The sequence below is a fragment of the Oncorhynchus clarkii genome, chromosome 31, assembly GCF_045791955.1.
Source record: "Oncorhynchus clarkii lewisi isolate Uvic-CL-2024 chromosome 31, UVic_Ocla_1.0, whole genome shotgun sequence".
Lineage (NCBI taxonomy): Eukaryota > Metazoa > Chordata > Actinopteri > Salmoniformes > Salmonidae > Oncorhynchus > Oncorhynchus clarkii.
In genome coordinates, this window is record NC_092177.1 from 5,951,831 (window position 1) to 5,970,273 (window position 18,443).

General features: G+C 40.9%; 1 protein-coding gene across 1 annotated transcript in view; it reads right to left on the minus strand.

Moving 5' to 3' along the window:
- Positions 1-18,443, minus strand: part of LOC139390481 (protocadherin-11 X-linked-like) — a 306,369-nt gene that overhangs the window by 109,464 nt on the left and 178,462 nt on the right. The window contains exon 5 of the mRNA XM_071137613.1: positions 6,982-7,017. Coding sequence (XP_070993714.1) covers positions 6,982-7,017 — 36 coding nt within the window. The remainder of the gene's footprint in view (positions 1-6,981; positions 7,018-18,443) is intronic.

Below are 18,443 nucleotides of genomic sequence, written 5' to 3' on the forward strand. Positions count from 1 at the left end.
CCGTGACAATGACAGCCAGGATTGATTAAAACATACAGCTGTCCTATATATTTAGAACACAATCATAGCATGGAGCTTTGTTCTCTCTGTCAGATGTTTATACAAACTGAATTCAGGACTTGTGCAAAGGTGTAAAAGTATAAATCTACTTGAGTCCTAAAATCTACACAAAATTTTTTGAGAGAGGCTGCAGATAAGTCTAATGTTTATTTTAACAATGGGCTTCGTGTGCTTTTCACGGTTGGTCTTTCTTCGTAAGTATTCTGTTGAGAGAAAAGATATGGTGTGCGCATTGTTAAAGCATTACTCCTTATTCTAAAGAACGTGCCAGAAATCCAGAAATCAAACACAAGCTGGTGTTAGAGATATCAAGACCAAACACAGTGCCAGACAAAACAGTGCTTTGAAAACTATGCGCAGAGAGAAAGAGAGATACAAATAAATAAAAAAAACACAGGAGAATCCAGCCAAGTTCTTTGACAAGCCAGCCCTATAAAAACTAAAGCCACTCTCTTGGTAGCAAACCAAACAATGTGCAGATGGACCTGAGATTCACGGTGGGGTGAGGGATTAGGAATCCCTTGAGGAGAGGAGTTACTGTAGATTAGCATATACTATACAGCACCTCATCCAAAGGGGAAGACACAGCTCAATGAGTTTACCTAGCTACCTTCTCCGCTTCATCCCAACATAACACGTGAGAGACAGAGAGAGAGAGAGAGAGAAACCATGTTGCAAGATAACAGCAGGCTGCCTTCCAACCCAGGCTGCCTTCTAACTTACATAAGTATTCATACCCTGAGTCGAAACATGTGAGAACCAACTTTGGCAGCGATTACAACTGTGAGTCTTCCTGGGTAAGTCCCTAAGAGTTTTACACACCTGGATTGTACAATATTTGCACATTATTATTAAAACAATTATTCAAACTCTGTCAACCTGGTTGTTTCTTTGCTAGACAGACATTTCCAAGTCTTGCCATACATTTTCAAGATAATTTAAGTAAAAACTGTAACTAGGCCACTCAGGAACATTCAATGTCATCTTGGTAAGCAAATCTAGTGTATATTTGCTGTGTTTATTGTAGTTATTGTCCTGCTGAAAGGTGCATTTGTCTCCTAGTGTTTGTTGGAAAGCAGATTGAACCATGTTTTTCTCTAAGATTTTGCCTTTCCTAAGAAAAAAAATGTTTATTCTGTACTGGCTTCGTTATTTTCACTCTGTCATTTAGGTTAGTATTGTGGAGTAACTACAATGTAGTTGATCCATCCTCAGTTTTCTCCTATCACAGCCATTAAACTCTGTAACTGTTTTAAAGTCACCATTGACCTCATGGTGAAAATCCCTGAGTGGTTTCTTTCCTCTCTGGCAACTGAGTCAGAAAGGACACCTGTATCTTTGTAGTAACTGTTTTGTATTGATACACCATCCAAAGTGTTATTGATAACTTCCCCACGCCGGAAGGCCACATTACAGAGGAGAACCTCTTGATGCAATTAAATCCTTTAAGATTTGGGAAAAATCAAAGGCTGAATGGCATAACAGTTGAGTTATACCAAACCTTTTTTTTATATGTTTTCAGAGGACCGTCATTAGCATGTTTTAACCACTCCTAGAACAATTGTAGATTAACAGATACTCAACAAGAAGGTCTGATTTCATTATTACTAAAACAGGATCCAAGTGGTAAATATAAAGATATCCAGTCCATTGAAAAATGTGGAGTTCCCTTACACTTTGAGATGCGAAGTTTTTAGCAAAATGCATAGCGCATAGAATTAATAAGGTATTGTCGGATATTATTCATCGTAAGCAGACAGTTTTTTTTTTTGTACATGGACGATACATTGGAGATAATATAAGACAAGTACTGGAAACAATAGAACACTATGAAAAACAACAGGTCTGGTATTCATAACTGACTGTAATATTTGAATTTTGGAGAATCTCTTAATACTTATTCTCAGAAAATATTAAACTGTCAAGATGAGGTTGTCCACTATCGGCAAATCTATTTAATATGGCCATTGAAATGTTAGCTAATAAAACCAATCCAAACAATAATATCAACGTGTTAGAAATGCAGGGCTTAAAAACAAACATGTCATTATTTGCTGATAATTAATGTTTTCTTTAAATCCACAATTTGGAAAGACCTCCATCGCCTCATAGAGGATCAAAATACTTTTCTAACCTCTCTGGATTAAAACCAAACTATGATCAGTTTACTATATTACGTATTGGATCACACAAAAATACAACCTTTGAGTTACCGCGTAGTTTACCAATAAAATGGTCTGATGGTGATGGGGACAGACTCGGTATACACATCCCGAAAGAAAGAAATTATCTCACTATAGTACATTTTAATAGAAAGTTTGCAAAAAGATCTATCTATAGATAATACCTATCAATCTATGTCAAAATCACCCTGATTAAGTCTTTAGTTATATCCCAGTTTACCCTGATTAACTCTTTAGTCATATCCCAGTTTACCCTGATTAACTCTTTAGTCATATCCCAGTTTCCCCTGATTAACTCTTTAGTCATATCCCAGTTTACCCTAATTAACTATTTAGTCATATCCCAGTTTACCCTGATTAACTCTTTAGTCATATCCCAGTTTACCCTGATTAACTCTTTAGTCATATCCCAGTTTACCCTGATTAACTCTTTAGTCATATCCCAGGTTTACCCTGATTAACTCTTTAGTCACATCCCAGTTTCCCCTGATTAACTCTTTAGTCATATCCCAGTTTACCCTGATGAACTCTTTAGTCATATCCCAGGTTTACCCTGATTAACTCTTTAGTCATATCCCAGTTTCCCCTGATTAACTCTTTAGTCATATCCCAGTTTACCTTGTCTTATGGTCTTGCTTACTCTTAGCGACCTGTTTAAAAAAAAAACTATTATCAGCCAAAAATATTCCATTTGGATCTTCAAGCCAGACGAAATGAAACGGGTGTTTTTCTATAGTGAATATGAATTCGGAGGGCAGAAATGTTTAAATATTAAAGCATTAGCTCTCACTGAACGTGTCATTCATACAAAAGTTAAAAGAGTACTCTAGCAGATTAGTAGGAATGTCTCAACCCGTGTTCAAGAATGGCCTTCATCCCTTTCTTCAGATCACAACTTTTAATTGATCTCCAAAATATCGCTATTTTTAAAACAAGCCCTTGAAAATTGGTTTCAATTTCAGTTTAATCCACCAGAAAATACAGAATAAATAATATAACAAATATTGTGTTAAACTCAAATATACTAATTGATTGAAAAAACTCATTATAAAATTATAAAAATAGGTGTAATCTTTGTAAATTATATCATAAATAGGACTGGTGACATTATGCCAAGAATGTGAAAAGCTGTCATCAAGCCAAAGGGTTTGTACTTTTTACAAAGAACACTTTGTTGCTTACTACATGATTCCATACGTGTTATTTCATAGTTTTGATGTCTTCACTAATCTTCTACAATGTAGAAAATAGTAAAAAAATAAATAAAGAAAAACCCTTGAATGAGTATGTGTGTCCAAACCTTTGACTGATACTGTATAAATAGTGTATTTTAGTAGTATGTCCTTCTCCGTAGACCACTTATATCAGTGAACTACAGTGCCTTGCGAAAGTATTCGGCCCCCTTGAACTTTGCGACCTTTTGCCACATTTCAGGCTTCAAACATAAAGATATAAAACTGTATTTTTTTGTGAAGAATCAACAACAAGTGGGACACAATCATGAAGTGGAACGACATTTATTGGATATTTCAAACGTTTTTAACAAATCAAAAACTGAAAAATTGGGCGTGCAAAATTATTCAGCCCCTTTACTTTCAGTGCAGCAAACTCGCTCCAAAAGTTCAGTGAGGATCTCTGAATGATCCAATGTTGACCTAAATGACTAATGATGATAAATACAATCCACCTGTGTGTAATCAAGTCTCCGTATAAATGCACCTGCACTGTGATAGTCTCAGAGGTCCGTTAAAAGCGCAGAAAGCATCATGAAGAACAAGGAACACACCAGGCAGGTCCGAGATACTGTTGTGAAGAAGTTTAATGCCGGATTTGGATACAAAAAGATTTCCCAAGCTTTAAACATCCCAAGGAGCACTGTGCAAGCGATAATATTGAAATGGAAGGAGTATCAGACCACTGCAAATCTACCAAGACCTGGCCGTCCCTCTAAACCTTCAGCTCATACAAGGAGAAGACTGATCAGAGATGCAGCCAAGAGGCCCATGATCACTCTGGATGAACTGCAGAGATCTACAGCTGAGGTGGGAGACTCTGTCCATAGGACAACAATCAGTCGTATATTGCACAAATCTGGCCTTTATGAAAGAGTGGCAAGAAGAAAGACATTTCTTAAAGATATCCATAAAAAGTGTTTTTTAAAGTTTGCCACATGCCACCTGGGAGACACACCAAACATGTGGAAGAAGGTGCTCTGGTCAGATGAAACCAAAATTGAACTTTTCGGCAACAATGCAAAACGTTATGTTTGGCGTAAAAGCAACATAGCTGAACACACCATCCCCACTGTCAAACATGGTGGTGGCAGCATCATGGTTTGGGCCTGCTTTTCTTCAGCAGGGACAGGGAAGATGGTTAAAATTGATGGGAAGATGGATGGAGCCAAATACAGGACCATTCTTGAAGAAAACCTGATGGAGTCTGCAAAAGCCCTGAGACTGGGACTGAGATTTGTCTTCCAACAAGACAATGATCCAAAACATAAAGCAAAATCTACAATGGAATGGTTCAAAAATAAACATATCCAGGTGTTAGAATGGCCAAGTCAAAGTCCAGACCTGAATCCAATCGAGAATCTGTGGAAAGAACTGAAAACTGCTGTTCACAAATGCTCTCCATCCAACCTCACTGAGCTCGAGCTGTTTTGCAAGGAGGAATGGGAAAAAATTTCAGTCTCTCGATGTGCAAAACTGATAGAGACATACCCCAACCGACTTACAGCTGTAATCGCAGCAAAAGGTGGCGCTACAAAGTATTAACTTAAGGGGGCTGAATAATTTTGCACGCCCAATTTTTCAGTTTTTGATTTGTTAAAAACGTTTGAAATATCCAATAAATGTCGTTCCACTTCATGATTGTGTCCCACTTGTTGTTGATTCTTCACAAAAAAATACAGTTTTATATCTTTATGTTTGAAGCCTGAAATGTGGCAAAAGGTTGCAAAGTTCAAGGGGGCCGAATACTTTCGCAAGGCACTGTATGTCTTGATCTACTGCAGTTTCACAGCAAGGAGGATCTAAAACATGGCAAAAAATAAACCAGAACACCATTCACCAACAACAATCTCTCCACAGTCCAGATCATAGTGCAAGCCTGCTCAGTTATAGAACAAGTATATTTTGCACTCTGCATCCCTGCAATGTACGGTTGAGATGAAGCCTGAAGAAACCGTTGTCCTTGTTAAATATTGTGTAAATGCATCACTTTTATATGATTCATATGAATATCAATTGTCCTTGTCAGGGCAGTAATTACCTCATCATTAGAGCTCTGGCCAGGAGAACTATGTAATGGAGGAGGGTCAGTGAACCAGTCACGATATGAGTAACCTTGACTGAGACCTGGAGACCTGGATTAGCTCTCCAAGCTAAAGGCAAGACTTTAGTTCAAATGGGTTAACACTGTATTGTGCTGAGTCTTGCAGGAGGTCTGGGTTTCATCCCTGCCGGGCAGATACGGACGAGCTCAAGGCTTTACATATAGAATTCAGTGAACTGAACTTGGGTTAAGTGTTTCAATATATAATATGTGAGAAAAAATAGATTTATTGTAAGAAAACGAAAAGTGAAAAAATAGATGAAAGGTAACAAAAGACACGAAGGTCATGTGTTGCAATATAATTCCATTTGCTGTTATGTGGTCTGGCCGCTGTCGAAGCGGGGGGGGGGGTGCTGTGTCCTTTGTTGCCGTAGAAACAAGTCAGGTAGAGCTGTGCCATCAAATGTAGAGAAACTGAGAGAATTTGAAAAGAACATCGTTTCCACATCGCTGAGTCTTACAGTAAACTTTGAATTAGAAACTATAAAAATCAAGCAATCCACACAGAGAACGTAACACATTTCTTCAATTTCAAGAACTGAATTGTACGTATTTGGGCACCTTCAGGGCTTTGATGTGGTACAAAGCAGCTCTTGAAGAAAATAACATTATTGTGAAGAAGAGTTGTCCTTTCATGAAAATTAAAGAATTACCCCATGCATGGAAGAAAAAGGACAGATCTAACACCTCACAAACAACTCACAAAGTGAAATCTGCTTTAAAAAGAATGGTTTTTGGTTGAAGCTACTTGTTTTTCATTGACCTGACTAATGAAAAAAGCGAAACAACAACTCTGTCCTTTCATTAAACATTATTGTTAATGTCAGGCTGAAAACAGTGTCTCCAATTAAACATTATTGTTAATGTCAGGCTGAAAACAGTGTCTCCAATTAAACATTATTGTTAATGTCAGGCTGAAAACAGTGTCTTCAATTAAACATTATTGTTAATGTCAGGCTGAAAACAGTGTCTTCAATTAAACATTATTGTTAATGTCAGGCTGAAAACAGTGTCTTCAATTAAACATTATTGTTAATGTCAGGCTGAAAACAGTGTCTCCAATTAAACATTATTGTTAATGTCAGGCTGAAAACAGTGTCTTCAATTAAACATTATTGTTAATGTCAGGCTGAAAACAGTGTCTTCATTTACAATCTTCATCGGCTGTCTTGTTCTTTGTTTCAAGTTAAACTGACAGGAAGCGACGTGCTCATATCATAGGATTAATGGACGAAGAACATGGTGTGGATCTCCTTCCTGTATATGTACATGGAGTGGTTATACTTCCCGAGTGTTTGCCTTAGCGTGAATATAATTGGCTGTGAGGATGTGTAAATTAAATGGTTTGAGAAAATGCATTGGGAAACTGCTAGGAAATGGAGTGCAGTAGTGTTAGACTTACGTTAGCAGGGGTTATCTTGCCGAGATGACACACCTCCTGTAATAACACAAGGCGAAAACAAAGTTATTGCACGTCGTCCATGATTACATGCAATGCTGCATTCAACCACACTATTGACTTTAGATGTGATTAAGAGTCCAGACTTAAATATTTCTTTTTATATAGGAATATCATCCCCAGGGAGACAATTGGTGTCAAATGTTATTTTTGTTATTTAGTCTGGTTGACGTGGGAAAACACTCCGATAAATGTTTGCGATTATAAGCAGGTCAAAGTTCATCTATAAGCATCCTGTTTCAGAAAAAAACAATCTAGTCTTCAGATCTATATTGATTTCTTAGGAAGAGCAAAAACAAAGGTTGTAAGTCAAATTGTTAATGGAAAATACACTCTCGTAAGAAATATTCAATGCAGAACCTGACATCACCACGGCAACACAAGTCAATAATAACTGACACTCTGATGAAGATGTGTTGGCATGTCAGCGGTGAAGAAGCACTGAATTTCAAATGAAGCATAAACAATTAACAATAAAACAATGACAAGCTTCTAAATTGAGAACAAAAGAGGCACGCAAGGCTGCAGAATAGAGCATCCTCTCCCAGGGGACCAGATAACGGCTCATTGAGAGATAACAGTATTACATTTTTAATCACCAAATTTGTTTTTCTTTGTACTGTGTATAATAATCTGACTACATGACTTGATTTGCAAAGAAAAAAAGAGAGATTTGAGGGTGAAGGAAAACATTGATGAGGAAAACAAGCTGAGAGGGTTACTGACTGAGGTCTGAGGGAGAAGGGGAACTGATGACGACAAGCTGAGAGGGTTAATGACTGAGGTCTGAGGGAGAAGGGGAACTGATGACGACAAGCTGAGAGAGTTACTGACTGAGGTCTGAGGGAGAAGGGGAACTGATGACGACAAGCTGAGAGAGTTACTGACTGAGGACTGAGGGAGAAGAGAAACATTGATGATGACAAGCTGAGAGAATTACTGACTGAGGTCTGAGGGAGAAGGGGAACTGATGACGACAAGCTGAGAGAGTTACTGACTGAGGACTGAGGGAGAAGGGGAACTGATGACGACAAGCTGAGAGAGTTACTGACTGAGGTCTGAGGGAGAAGGGGAACTGATGACGACAAGCTGAGAGAGTTACTGACTGAGGACTGAGGGAGAAGAGAAACATTGATGATGACAAGCTGAGAGAGTTACTGACTGAGGGAGAAGGGGAACTGATGACGACAAGCTGAGAGGGTTACTGACTGAGGACTGAGGGAGAAGGGGAATTGATGACGACAAGCTGAGAGAGTTACTGAATGAGGTCTGAGGGAGAAGGGGAACTGATGACGACAAGCTGAGAGGGTTAATGACTGAGGACTGAGGGAGAAGGGGAACTGATGACGACAAGCTGAGAGAGTTACTGACTGAGGTCTGAGGGAGAAGGGGAACTGATGACGACAAGCTGAGAGGGTTAATGACTGAGGACTGAGGGAGAAGGGGAACTGATGACGACAAGCTGAGAGAGTTAATGACTGAGGTCTGAGGGAGAAGGGGAACTGATGACGACAAGCTGAGAGAGTTACTGACTGAGGACTGAGGGAGAAGAGAAACATTGATGATGACAAGCTGAGAGAGTTACTGACTGAGGGAGAAGGGGAACTGATGACGACAAGCTGAGAGGGTTACTGACTGAGGACTGAGGGAGAAGGGGAACTGATGACGACAAGCTGAGAGAGTTACTGACTGAGGTCTGAGGGAGAAGGGGAACTGATGACGACAAGCTGAGAGGGTTAATGACTGAGGACTGAGGGAGAAGGGGAACTGATGACGACAAGCTGAGAGAGTTAATGACTGAGGTCTGAGGGAGAAGGGGAACTGATGACGACAAGCTGAGAGAGTTACTGACTGAGGACTGAGGGAGAAGAGAAACATTGATGATGACAAGCTGAGAGAGTTACTGACTGAGGGAGAAGGGGAACTGATGACGACAAGCTGAGAGAGTTACTGACTGAGGTCTGAGGGAGAAGGGGAACTGATGACGACAAGCTGAGAGGGTTACTGACTGAGGTCTGAGGGAGAAGGGGAACTGATGACGACAAGCTGAGAGAGTTACTGACTGAGGTCTGAGGGAGAAGGGGAACTGATGACGACAAGCTGAGAGAGTAAATGACTGAGGACTGAGGGAGAAGGGGAACTGATGACGACAAGCTGAGAGGGTTACTGACTGAGGACTGAGGGAGAAGGGGAACTGATGACGACAAGCTGAGAGGGTTACTGACTGAGGTCTGAGGGAGAAGGGGAACTGATGACGACAAGCTGAGAGAGTTACTGACTGAGGTCTGAGGGAGAAGGGGAACTGATGACGACAAGCTGAGAGAGTTACTGACTGAGGACTGAGGGAGAAGAGAAACATTGATGACGACAAGCTGAGAGAGTCACTGACTGAGGACTGAGGGAGAAGGGGAACTGATGACGACAAGCTGAGAGGGTTACTGACTGAGGACTGAGGGAGAAGGGGAACTGATGACGACAAGCTGAGAGAGTTACTGTCTGAGGGAGAAGGGGAACTGATGACGACAAGCTGAGAGGGTTACTGACTGAGGTCTGAGGGAGAAGAGAAACATTGATGACGACAAGCTGAGAGAGTCACTGACTGAGGACTGAGGAAGAAGGGGAACTGATGACGACAAGCTGAAAGAGTTACTGACTGAGGTCTGAGGGAGAAGGGGAACTGATGACGACAAGCTGAGAGGGTTACTGACTGAGGACTGAGGGAGAAGGGAAACATTGATGATGACAAGCTGAGAGGGTTACTGACAGGTCTGAGGGAGAAGGGGAACATTGACGAGGAGAACAAACTACGAGGGTTACTGACTGAAAGCTGAGGGTGAACGGAAACATTGATTGATGATGAAAAGATGAGAGAGTTACTGACTAAGGTGAATGATTAAAGAGTACTGCATCAACACATTAAGAAACCACACCACTAAGGTGAATGATGAACAGGAACTAGGAAGCGAGTATATTTATAGAGGATGTACAGTATATGTCAACAAGTCAAGAGACCACACACCAAACTATGCATTTCCTTTAGCCTATGCAAACCAATTTGCAGGCGAACCATAAGAATGCTTTGGTGAAGTTAAACTGTGTCACTGTGTCATTTGGGTCTCAAACGCTCTTTTCTGAGGCTAGCAGTGGGGGATTGGAAAAGAGAAAAGGGGGGATACCTAGTCAGTTACCTAGTCAGTTACCTAGTCAGTTACCTAGTCAGTTACCTAGTCAGTTACCTAGTCAGATACCTAGTCAGTTACCTAGTCAGTTACCTAGTCAGTTACCTAGTCAGTTACCTAGTCAGTTACCTAGTCAGTTACCTAGTCAGTTACCTAGTCAGATACCTAGTCAGATACCTAGTCAGTTACCTAGTCAGTTACCTAGTCAGTTACCTAGTCAGATACCTAGTCAGTTACCTAGTCAGTTACCTAGTCAGTTACCTAGTCAGATACCTAGTCAGTTACCTAGTCAGTTACCTAGTCAGTTACATAGTCAGTTACCTAGTCAGTTACCTAGTCAGTTACCTAGTCAGTTACCTAGTCAGGTACCTAGTCAGTTACCTAGTCAGATACCTAGTCAGTTACCTAGTCAGTTACCTAGTCAGTTACCTAGTCAGTTACCTAGTCAGATACCTAGTCAGTTGCCTAGTCAGTTGCCTAGTCAGTTACCTAGTCAGTTACCTAGTCAGTTACCTAGTCAGGTACCTAGTCAGTTACCTAGTCAGTTACCTAGTCAGGTACCTAGTCAGTTACCTAGTCAGTTACCTAGTCAGTTACCTAGTCAGTTGCCTAGTCAGTTGCCTAGTCAGTTACCTAGTCAGTTACCTAGTCAGTTACCTAGTCAGGTACCTAGTCAGTTACCTAGTCAGTTACCTAGTCAGTTACCTAGTCAGTTACCTAGTCAGGTACCTAGTCAGTTACCTAGTCAGTTACCTAGTCAGGTACCTAGTCAGTTACCTAGTCAGTTACCTAGTCAGTTACCTAGTCAGGTACCTAGTCAGTTACCTAGTCAGTTACCTAGTCAGTTACCTAGTCAGGTACCTAGTCAGTTACCTAGTCAGTTACCTAGTCAGTTACCTAGTCAGTTACCTAGTCAGTTACCTAGTCAGATACCTAGTCAGTTACCTAGTCAGTTACCTAGTCAGTTACCTAGTCAGGTACCTAGTCAGGTACCTAGTCAGTTACCTAGTCAGTTACCTAGTCAGTTACCTAGTCAGTTACCTAGTCAGGTACCTAGTCAGTTACCTAGTCAGTTACCTAGTCAGTTACCTAGTCAGGTACCTAGTCAGTTACCTAGTCAGTTACCTAGTCAGTTACCTAGTCAGTTGCCTAGTCAGTTACCTAGTCAGTTACCTAGTCAGTTACCTAGTCAGGAACCTAGTCAGTTACCTAGTCAGGTACCTAGTCAGTTACCTAGTCAGTTACCTAGTCAGGTACCTAGTCAGTTACCTAGTCAGTTACCTAGTCAGGTACCTAGTCAGTTACCTAGTCAGTTACCTAGTCAGTTACCTAGTCAGTTTCCTAGTCAGGTACCTAGTCAGTTACCTAGTCAGTTACCTAGTCAGTTACCTAGTCAGGTACCTAGTCAGTTACCTAGTCAGTTACCTAGTCAGTTACCTAGTCAGATACCTAGTCAGTTACCTAGTCAGTTACCTAGTCAGTTTCCTATTCAGTTACCTAGTCAGTTACCTAGTCAGTTACCTAGTCAGTTACCTAGTCAGTTGCCCAACTGAATGCGTTCAACTGAAATGTGTCTTCCGCATTTAGCCCAACCCCTCTGAATCTGAGATTAATCGGAGGACGGGTATAGATTGTGAAATCATTTAAGGTTTAGAGGTTAAATGGGGTAGAAGGTAAAATGTACTTTTTAAGATTATTGCCCTGAAATTACTAGGTTGTTGAGGGCCAACACTGCCTCCTTGCCTCCTTCCTGACTCCTTCCATCAGACAGAGTAAGAAATGAGCAATCAACCTAAATTAACGAGCAAATAATTGGTCAAACCATGAAAGGAACTGTGGTAGTGTTATGTCAGAAGAGATGTGTTGTAGATCAGACGTTTGATTGATCTGAACTGCCTGTTTATAGGACATCTAAAGCTCGTCTGATTACCTCATTCTAGTCTAACATTTGGTAGCTAGATCAGTTTAACTGGATCCCCTCAGAGAATTATTGGGCTGTAGTTGGTCCACTTAGCTAGCGTTAATATTTTCTTGCCATTGAGACTGAAACCTGATTTTTTTTTACAACTTTTTTTTTATGATTTAATGCATCAAATTTAAAGACAAAGTTGGGAACTGACATTCTGTACTTGTCAACATTGTTTGAAGAAGTGTTTAGTGTACATTCTCAACCGTACATTTTCGGTAAGTAGCTGTCAAACAGTTACGTTTGGTACTGTGTATTATTCAACATTTCACGACGTACATAGCTTTGTGTTACAGACCTCACCGACCAATTCAAATGGGTGATACCGTGACACAGTTGAACAGAGAAAGTTCTTCAAAAAGTGACCTACTGTAATGTAGGTTTAGTTTTCTAGCAAATTTATATCACAGTTTACAGGAGAGAATAATGTGTGATCTGTCTCTGTAGTGCTGGGTCGCTGACCCTCTCCTCTCCATCTTTACGCCTCTCCAGACCACTGGTTTCCAAGCACCCACTGCCATGCCTGGTAGAGAGATGGAGATAAGTGCATGTGATGGTAGCCACATCAAAGCGGTGGAAGAGTGTCTTAGCGAGCAGAGGCAGTGGAGCTCGAAACGCAGCTTTGATCATTCTCAGCTTTCTGATCATTAAAATATTGGATAAATAATTGATTAAAACCAGAGCTCTGTATCCCAATTTATTCCAACCTTGACACTCGTCTTGTCTTTCGCTTTATATCAATAAGTGTGTGGGTACAACTCTGAGAGGAACATGGATGAATTGTGCCTCTCCATTCAGAGTCTTTAAATAATACATAAAACATCACCAACTGACATCACTTACAGTCTGTAGATATAATATGAACAACAATCATATTGTTCAAGGTTACATACACTATCCCCCTTGCTGATACTGTATGGGTATAACCCTCGTTCTCCCGTGACGATATGGTTATAACCCTCGTTCTCCCGTGACGATATGGTTAATAACCCTCATTCTCCCGCGACGATATGGTTATAACCCTCGTTCTCCCGTGATGATATGGTTATAACCCTCGTTCTCCCGTGATGATATGGTTATAACCCTCGTTCTCCCGTGACGATATAGTTATAGCCCTTGTTATCCCGTGACAATATGGTTATAACCCTCGTTCTCCCGTGACAATATGGTTATAACTCTCTTTCTCCCATGACAATATGGTTATAACCCTCATTCTCCTGTGACGATATGGTTATAACCCTCGTTCTCCCGTGACAATATGGTTATAACCCTCGTTCTCCCGTGACAACATGGTTATAACCCTCGTTCTCCCATGAAGATATGGTTATAACCCTCTTTCTCCTGCGATGATATGGTTATAACCCTCGTTCTCCCGTGATGATATAGTTAATAACCCTCGTTCTCCCGTGACGATATGGTTATAACCCTCGTTCTCCCGTGATGATATGGTTATAACCCTCGTTCTTCCGTGATGATATGGTTATAAACAAATTGATGGTCACACCAGATACTGACTGGTATTCTGATCCACTCCCATACTTTTTTTTTCAAGGTATCTGTGACCAACAGATGCATATTTGTATTCCCAGTCATGTGAACTTCATAGATTACGGCTTAATAAATTGACTGTTAGCTAACGTTTCCAGCAAACACAAAACAAAGTAATGTTTTAACGTTAACGTTAGCTAACATTAGCTAACATTTGCAAACTATTTCCCTCATTGAACTCATCCCCTGTTTTATTTTCTTTCCAGCCTTGTGTCTTCGTGTCTTTCTTTACAGAAATGTTATCTATCTACCTGTATAGATGAAAATGGTAAATTGCTAACATAATAATATCTGTTTTTCCTAAAGTGTGTTTTGGCAATCCTTGCAACCTAATGTGTGGTGATTGTCTGGCAATTTGTTTGCGGTGCCACAGAGTACTGTACTGTGGTTGTTTCACTAGCCAACCCTACATCTGTCTGTGGTTGTTTCACTAGCCAATCCTACATCTGTCTGTGGTTGTTTCACCAGCCAATCCTACATCTGTCTGTGGTTGTTTAACAAGCCAACCCTACATCTGTCTGTGGTTGTTTCACTAGCCAATCCTACATCTGTCTGTGGTTGTTTCACTAGCCAATCCTACATCTGTCTGTGGTTGTTTCACCAGCCAACCCTACATCTGTCTGTGGTTGTTTCACTAGCAAACACTACATCTGTCTGTGGTTGTTTCACTAGCCAATCCTACATCTGTCTGTGGTTGTTTCACCAGCCAACCCTACATCTGTCTGTGGTTGTTTCACTAGCCAACCCTACATCTGTCTGTGGTTGTTTCACCAGCCAACCCTACATCTGTCTGTGGCTGTTTCACAAGCCAATCCTACATCTGTCTGCGGTTGTTTAACAAGCCAATCCTACATCTGTCTGTGGTTGTTTCACTAGCCAATCCTACATCTGTCTGTGGTTGTTTCACTAGACAACCCTACCTCTGTCTGTGGTTGTTCCACTAGCCAATCCTACATCTGTCTGTGGTTGTTTCACCAGCCAACCCTACATCTGTCTGTGGTTGTTTCACTAGCCAATCCTTCATCTGTCTGTGGTTGTTTCACTAGCCAATCCTTCATCTGTCTGTGGTTGTTTCACTAGCCAACCCTACATCTGTCTGTGGTTGTTTCAGCTGCCAACCCTACCTATCTGTTGTTGTCTGTCGTTGCAGAGGTCACAGGAGTCAGAGAAGCCTTAGCATGTTTACTATGAGTGAGAAACATCGTCAGGGGACGCCCACAGTCCCCTGTGCACTGCGTTTATCATGTAACTTTCCCAAGCATCTGTACAGTACAGGACCATGTCAAAGGGGATCACAAGCCTGGCAGGGCTGAAGGATCAAGGTTTGAATGTTTTGAAGGCTGAAGAGTTCACAGTGTAGTAAATTAGATCTGTGTACTGTCTGTCTAGGGCAGTAAGTAAAGATCTGTGTGCTGTCTGTCTAGGGCAGTAAGGAAAGATCTGTGTACTGTCTGTCTAGGGCAGTAAGTGAAGATCTGTGTACTGTCTGTCTAGGGCAGTAAGTGAAGATCTGTGTACTGTCTGTCTAGGGCAGTAAGTGAAGATCTGTGTACTGTCTGTCTTGGGCAGTAAGTGAAGGTCTGTGTACTGTCTGTCTAGGGCAGTAAGTAAAGATCTGTGTGCTGTCTGTCTAGGGCAGTAAGTGAAGATCTGTGTACTGTCTGTCTAGGGCAGTAAGTGAAGATCTGTGTACTGTCTGTCTAGGGCAGTAAGTGAAGATATGTATACTGTCTGTCTAGGGCAGTAAGTGAAGGTCCGTGTACTGTCTGTCTAGGGCAGTAAGTGAAGATCTGTGTACTGTCTGTCTAGGGCAGTAAGTGAAACACTGTGAATTGTCTGTCTAGGGCAGTGAATTATGATCTGAATATTTTGTTTTCTACTGAAAATAGAGTAGATTGGGAGAACGATATGAAATGTAGTGTATGATGCGATAAATTAAGTGTTAAGACATTGACTCCGGGGCCCTTGTACTCTTAATAGTTTAACACTAATGAGATCTGGGTGCTCCCTCCCTCCCTCCAGTCACTGCAGTCAGGCTGCTCACTTCACAGTTTATTTAACAGTGTAAATAACTTTAAAGATGTGAAGACAGAAGCAGAGAGAGCTCATCTTGGCTGAGCTGCCAAAGCAATCCCACTCGTTTTCGTTTCCTATTACTTCAGTCATGACCGGAGGATCTCTTTGGTGAGCAGCGAGTGGTGAGAACGGTTATAGTCAACTGCTGTTCAACTGTGTGAATTCTTTGAAATGACGGTCAAGACCGAGCTGTGTCATGACAGCTCAGTACTCCAGTGTCAATGTGGGGCCATGGACTTGTGCAACCGATAAGACGGGGTTGGGCTGCCTGTGTTTATTAACGCAGGGTAGGAGACGGCTCTCTCACAACTCAGTCGGCACTGTCAGTGTCAGTGTTTCGCAGCTGCAGGCCTACTCCCGTCAGCTGACATTACTGTATGAGCCTGACATGGCTTGAGTGTAAACTCCTTACCATAACTTATATTTCTTGTGAACTTGAGATTGTAGGCGATCAGTCTGTTTTACATTTTCAACAATGCATCTACTAAAATGAAAATAAAATCGGCGAACAAACTTTTCACCGTTTCAACTTATGCTACTTTATACAACCTATAGGTAATTATTCACACTCAAATAAGAGAAGATCTCTTTACACGACAAGGGTTAAGAGGTGTGAATTCTGTCATTTTGAGATATGCCGCCCTGGCCTGAGTGCGTAATGGGGTTGTAGTTTACTTTCATGTAAGCAATATATAACATTTTGGGTGACCCGACCAAATTCACATATAAATACTCACATATGTGAGTTATAGATCTGTCATTCTCATCGAAAGCAAGTCTAAAAACAATAGATATGTTCTATGTGCTCTATTTCTATGCTTCCAGTTCTTAAGTTTAGCTTTTGTGTCTTTGGGTTTTGAACACCAGCTTCAAACAGCTGTTCATACTATAGTTTTAGTTATGAGAAATATATTTCACAGCGCTTTAGATGGTACAGTGATTTTCTACACTATACTAGCTTTTTTGGTAACATAAACTCAATTGACGATTAGAGATTTAGCAAACCAGGAAATGGCAGAGATTTAGCATTACGTGGTGAGTTTTTCCCCTTAACAATCCCTTTCTCTCAAAGCAGCAAGCCGTCCAGTAGGAGAGAGAGAGAGAGACAGAGAGAGAGAGAGAGAGAGAGAGAGAGAGAGAGAGAGAGAGAGAGAGAGAGAGAGAGAATAATGCAGGCAGATTTAGGCCCATACCCGCTGATTATCAAAATCCAGAAAAGAGTCGTTCAATTCTACAATCACCTAAAAGGAAGAGATTCCCAAATCTTCCATAACAAAGCCATCACCTATAGAACAATGAACCTGGAGAAGAGCACCCTAAGCAAGCTGGTCCTGGGGCTCTGTTCACAAACACAAACAGACCCCACAGAGCCCCAGGACAGCAACACAATTAGAGCCAACCAAATCACGAGAAAACAAAAAGATCATTACTTGACACATTGGAAATAATTTCCCCAAAAAACAGAGCAAACGAGAATGCTATTTGGCCCTAAACAGAGTACACAGTGGCAGAATACCTGACTACTGTGACTGACTCAAAGCTTTGACTATGTACAGACTCAGTGAGCATAGCCTTGCTATTGAGAAAGGCAGCCTAAGGCAGACCTGACTCTCAAGAGAAGACAGGCTATGTGCACACTGCCCACAAAATGAGGTGGAAACTAAGCTGCACTTCCTAACCTCTTGCCAAATGTATGACCATATTAGAGACACATATTTCCCACAGATTACACAGACACCCAAAGAATTTGAAAAGAAATCCAACTTTGATCAACTCCCATATCCATTGGGTGAATTACCACAGTGTGCCATCACAAGACTTGAGCAAGACTTGTGACGTGTTGCCACAAGAAAAGGGCAACCAGTGAAGAACACACACCATTGGAAATACAACCTAGTATATTTATGTTCAAAAATATATATTCCCATTTCTACTTAAACTATTTGCACATCATTACAACACATAATATGAATATTTGAAATGGCTTTATTTTTTTGGAACTTCTGTGAGTGTAATGTTTACTGTTACATTTGTATAGTTTATTTCACTTTTGTTAATGATCTATTTCACTTGCTTTGGCAATGTTATCATACATTTCCCATGCTAATAAAGCGCCCTTAAATTGAGTTGAAATGTAATATAATATAATTGAAATGTAATTTAATTGAAATAAATTGAATTGAAATTGAATTGCGATGCAACATATTGATTGTCCTCAGTACCCGCGGCTAGCCCTTCCTGATTTCATTAGGCTGCCTGGTGTTAATTACTCCACACTCTAACCTTTCCCTGTTTTATTTGGACCGACAAAATTGGCTGAATTCAAGAAGAGGGCTACGTCCCAAATGGCACCATCATTTCATATAGTGCACTACTTTTGACCAGAGTCTTGTCAAAAGTGGTCCACTATATAGGGAATAGGGTGCCATTTTGAACGCACTTGAGGTGAGAATAAAAGGCAGAGTAGTTTGACGTGTTTGTTGGATCCCTGAGCCGCCTCCCAAGCGGCGTGCGTCATAATTAAAAAAATTCATCAATGTTCTTCTTCGCTCATCAAATTATGCTGGAGAAGGAGGCTAAGAGGTCATTGTTTTGGGAGGGAGGACTCATTTATGACATCATCTCACTGGTCTGAT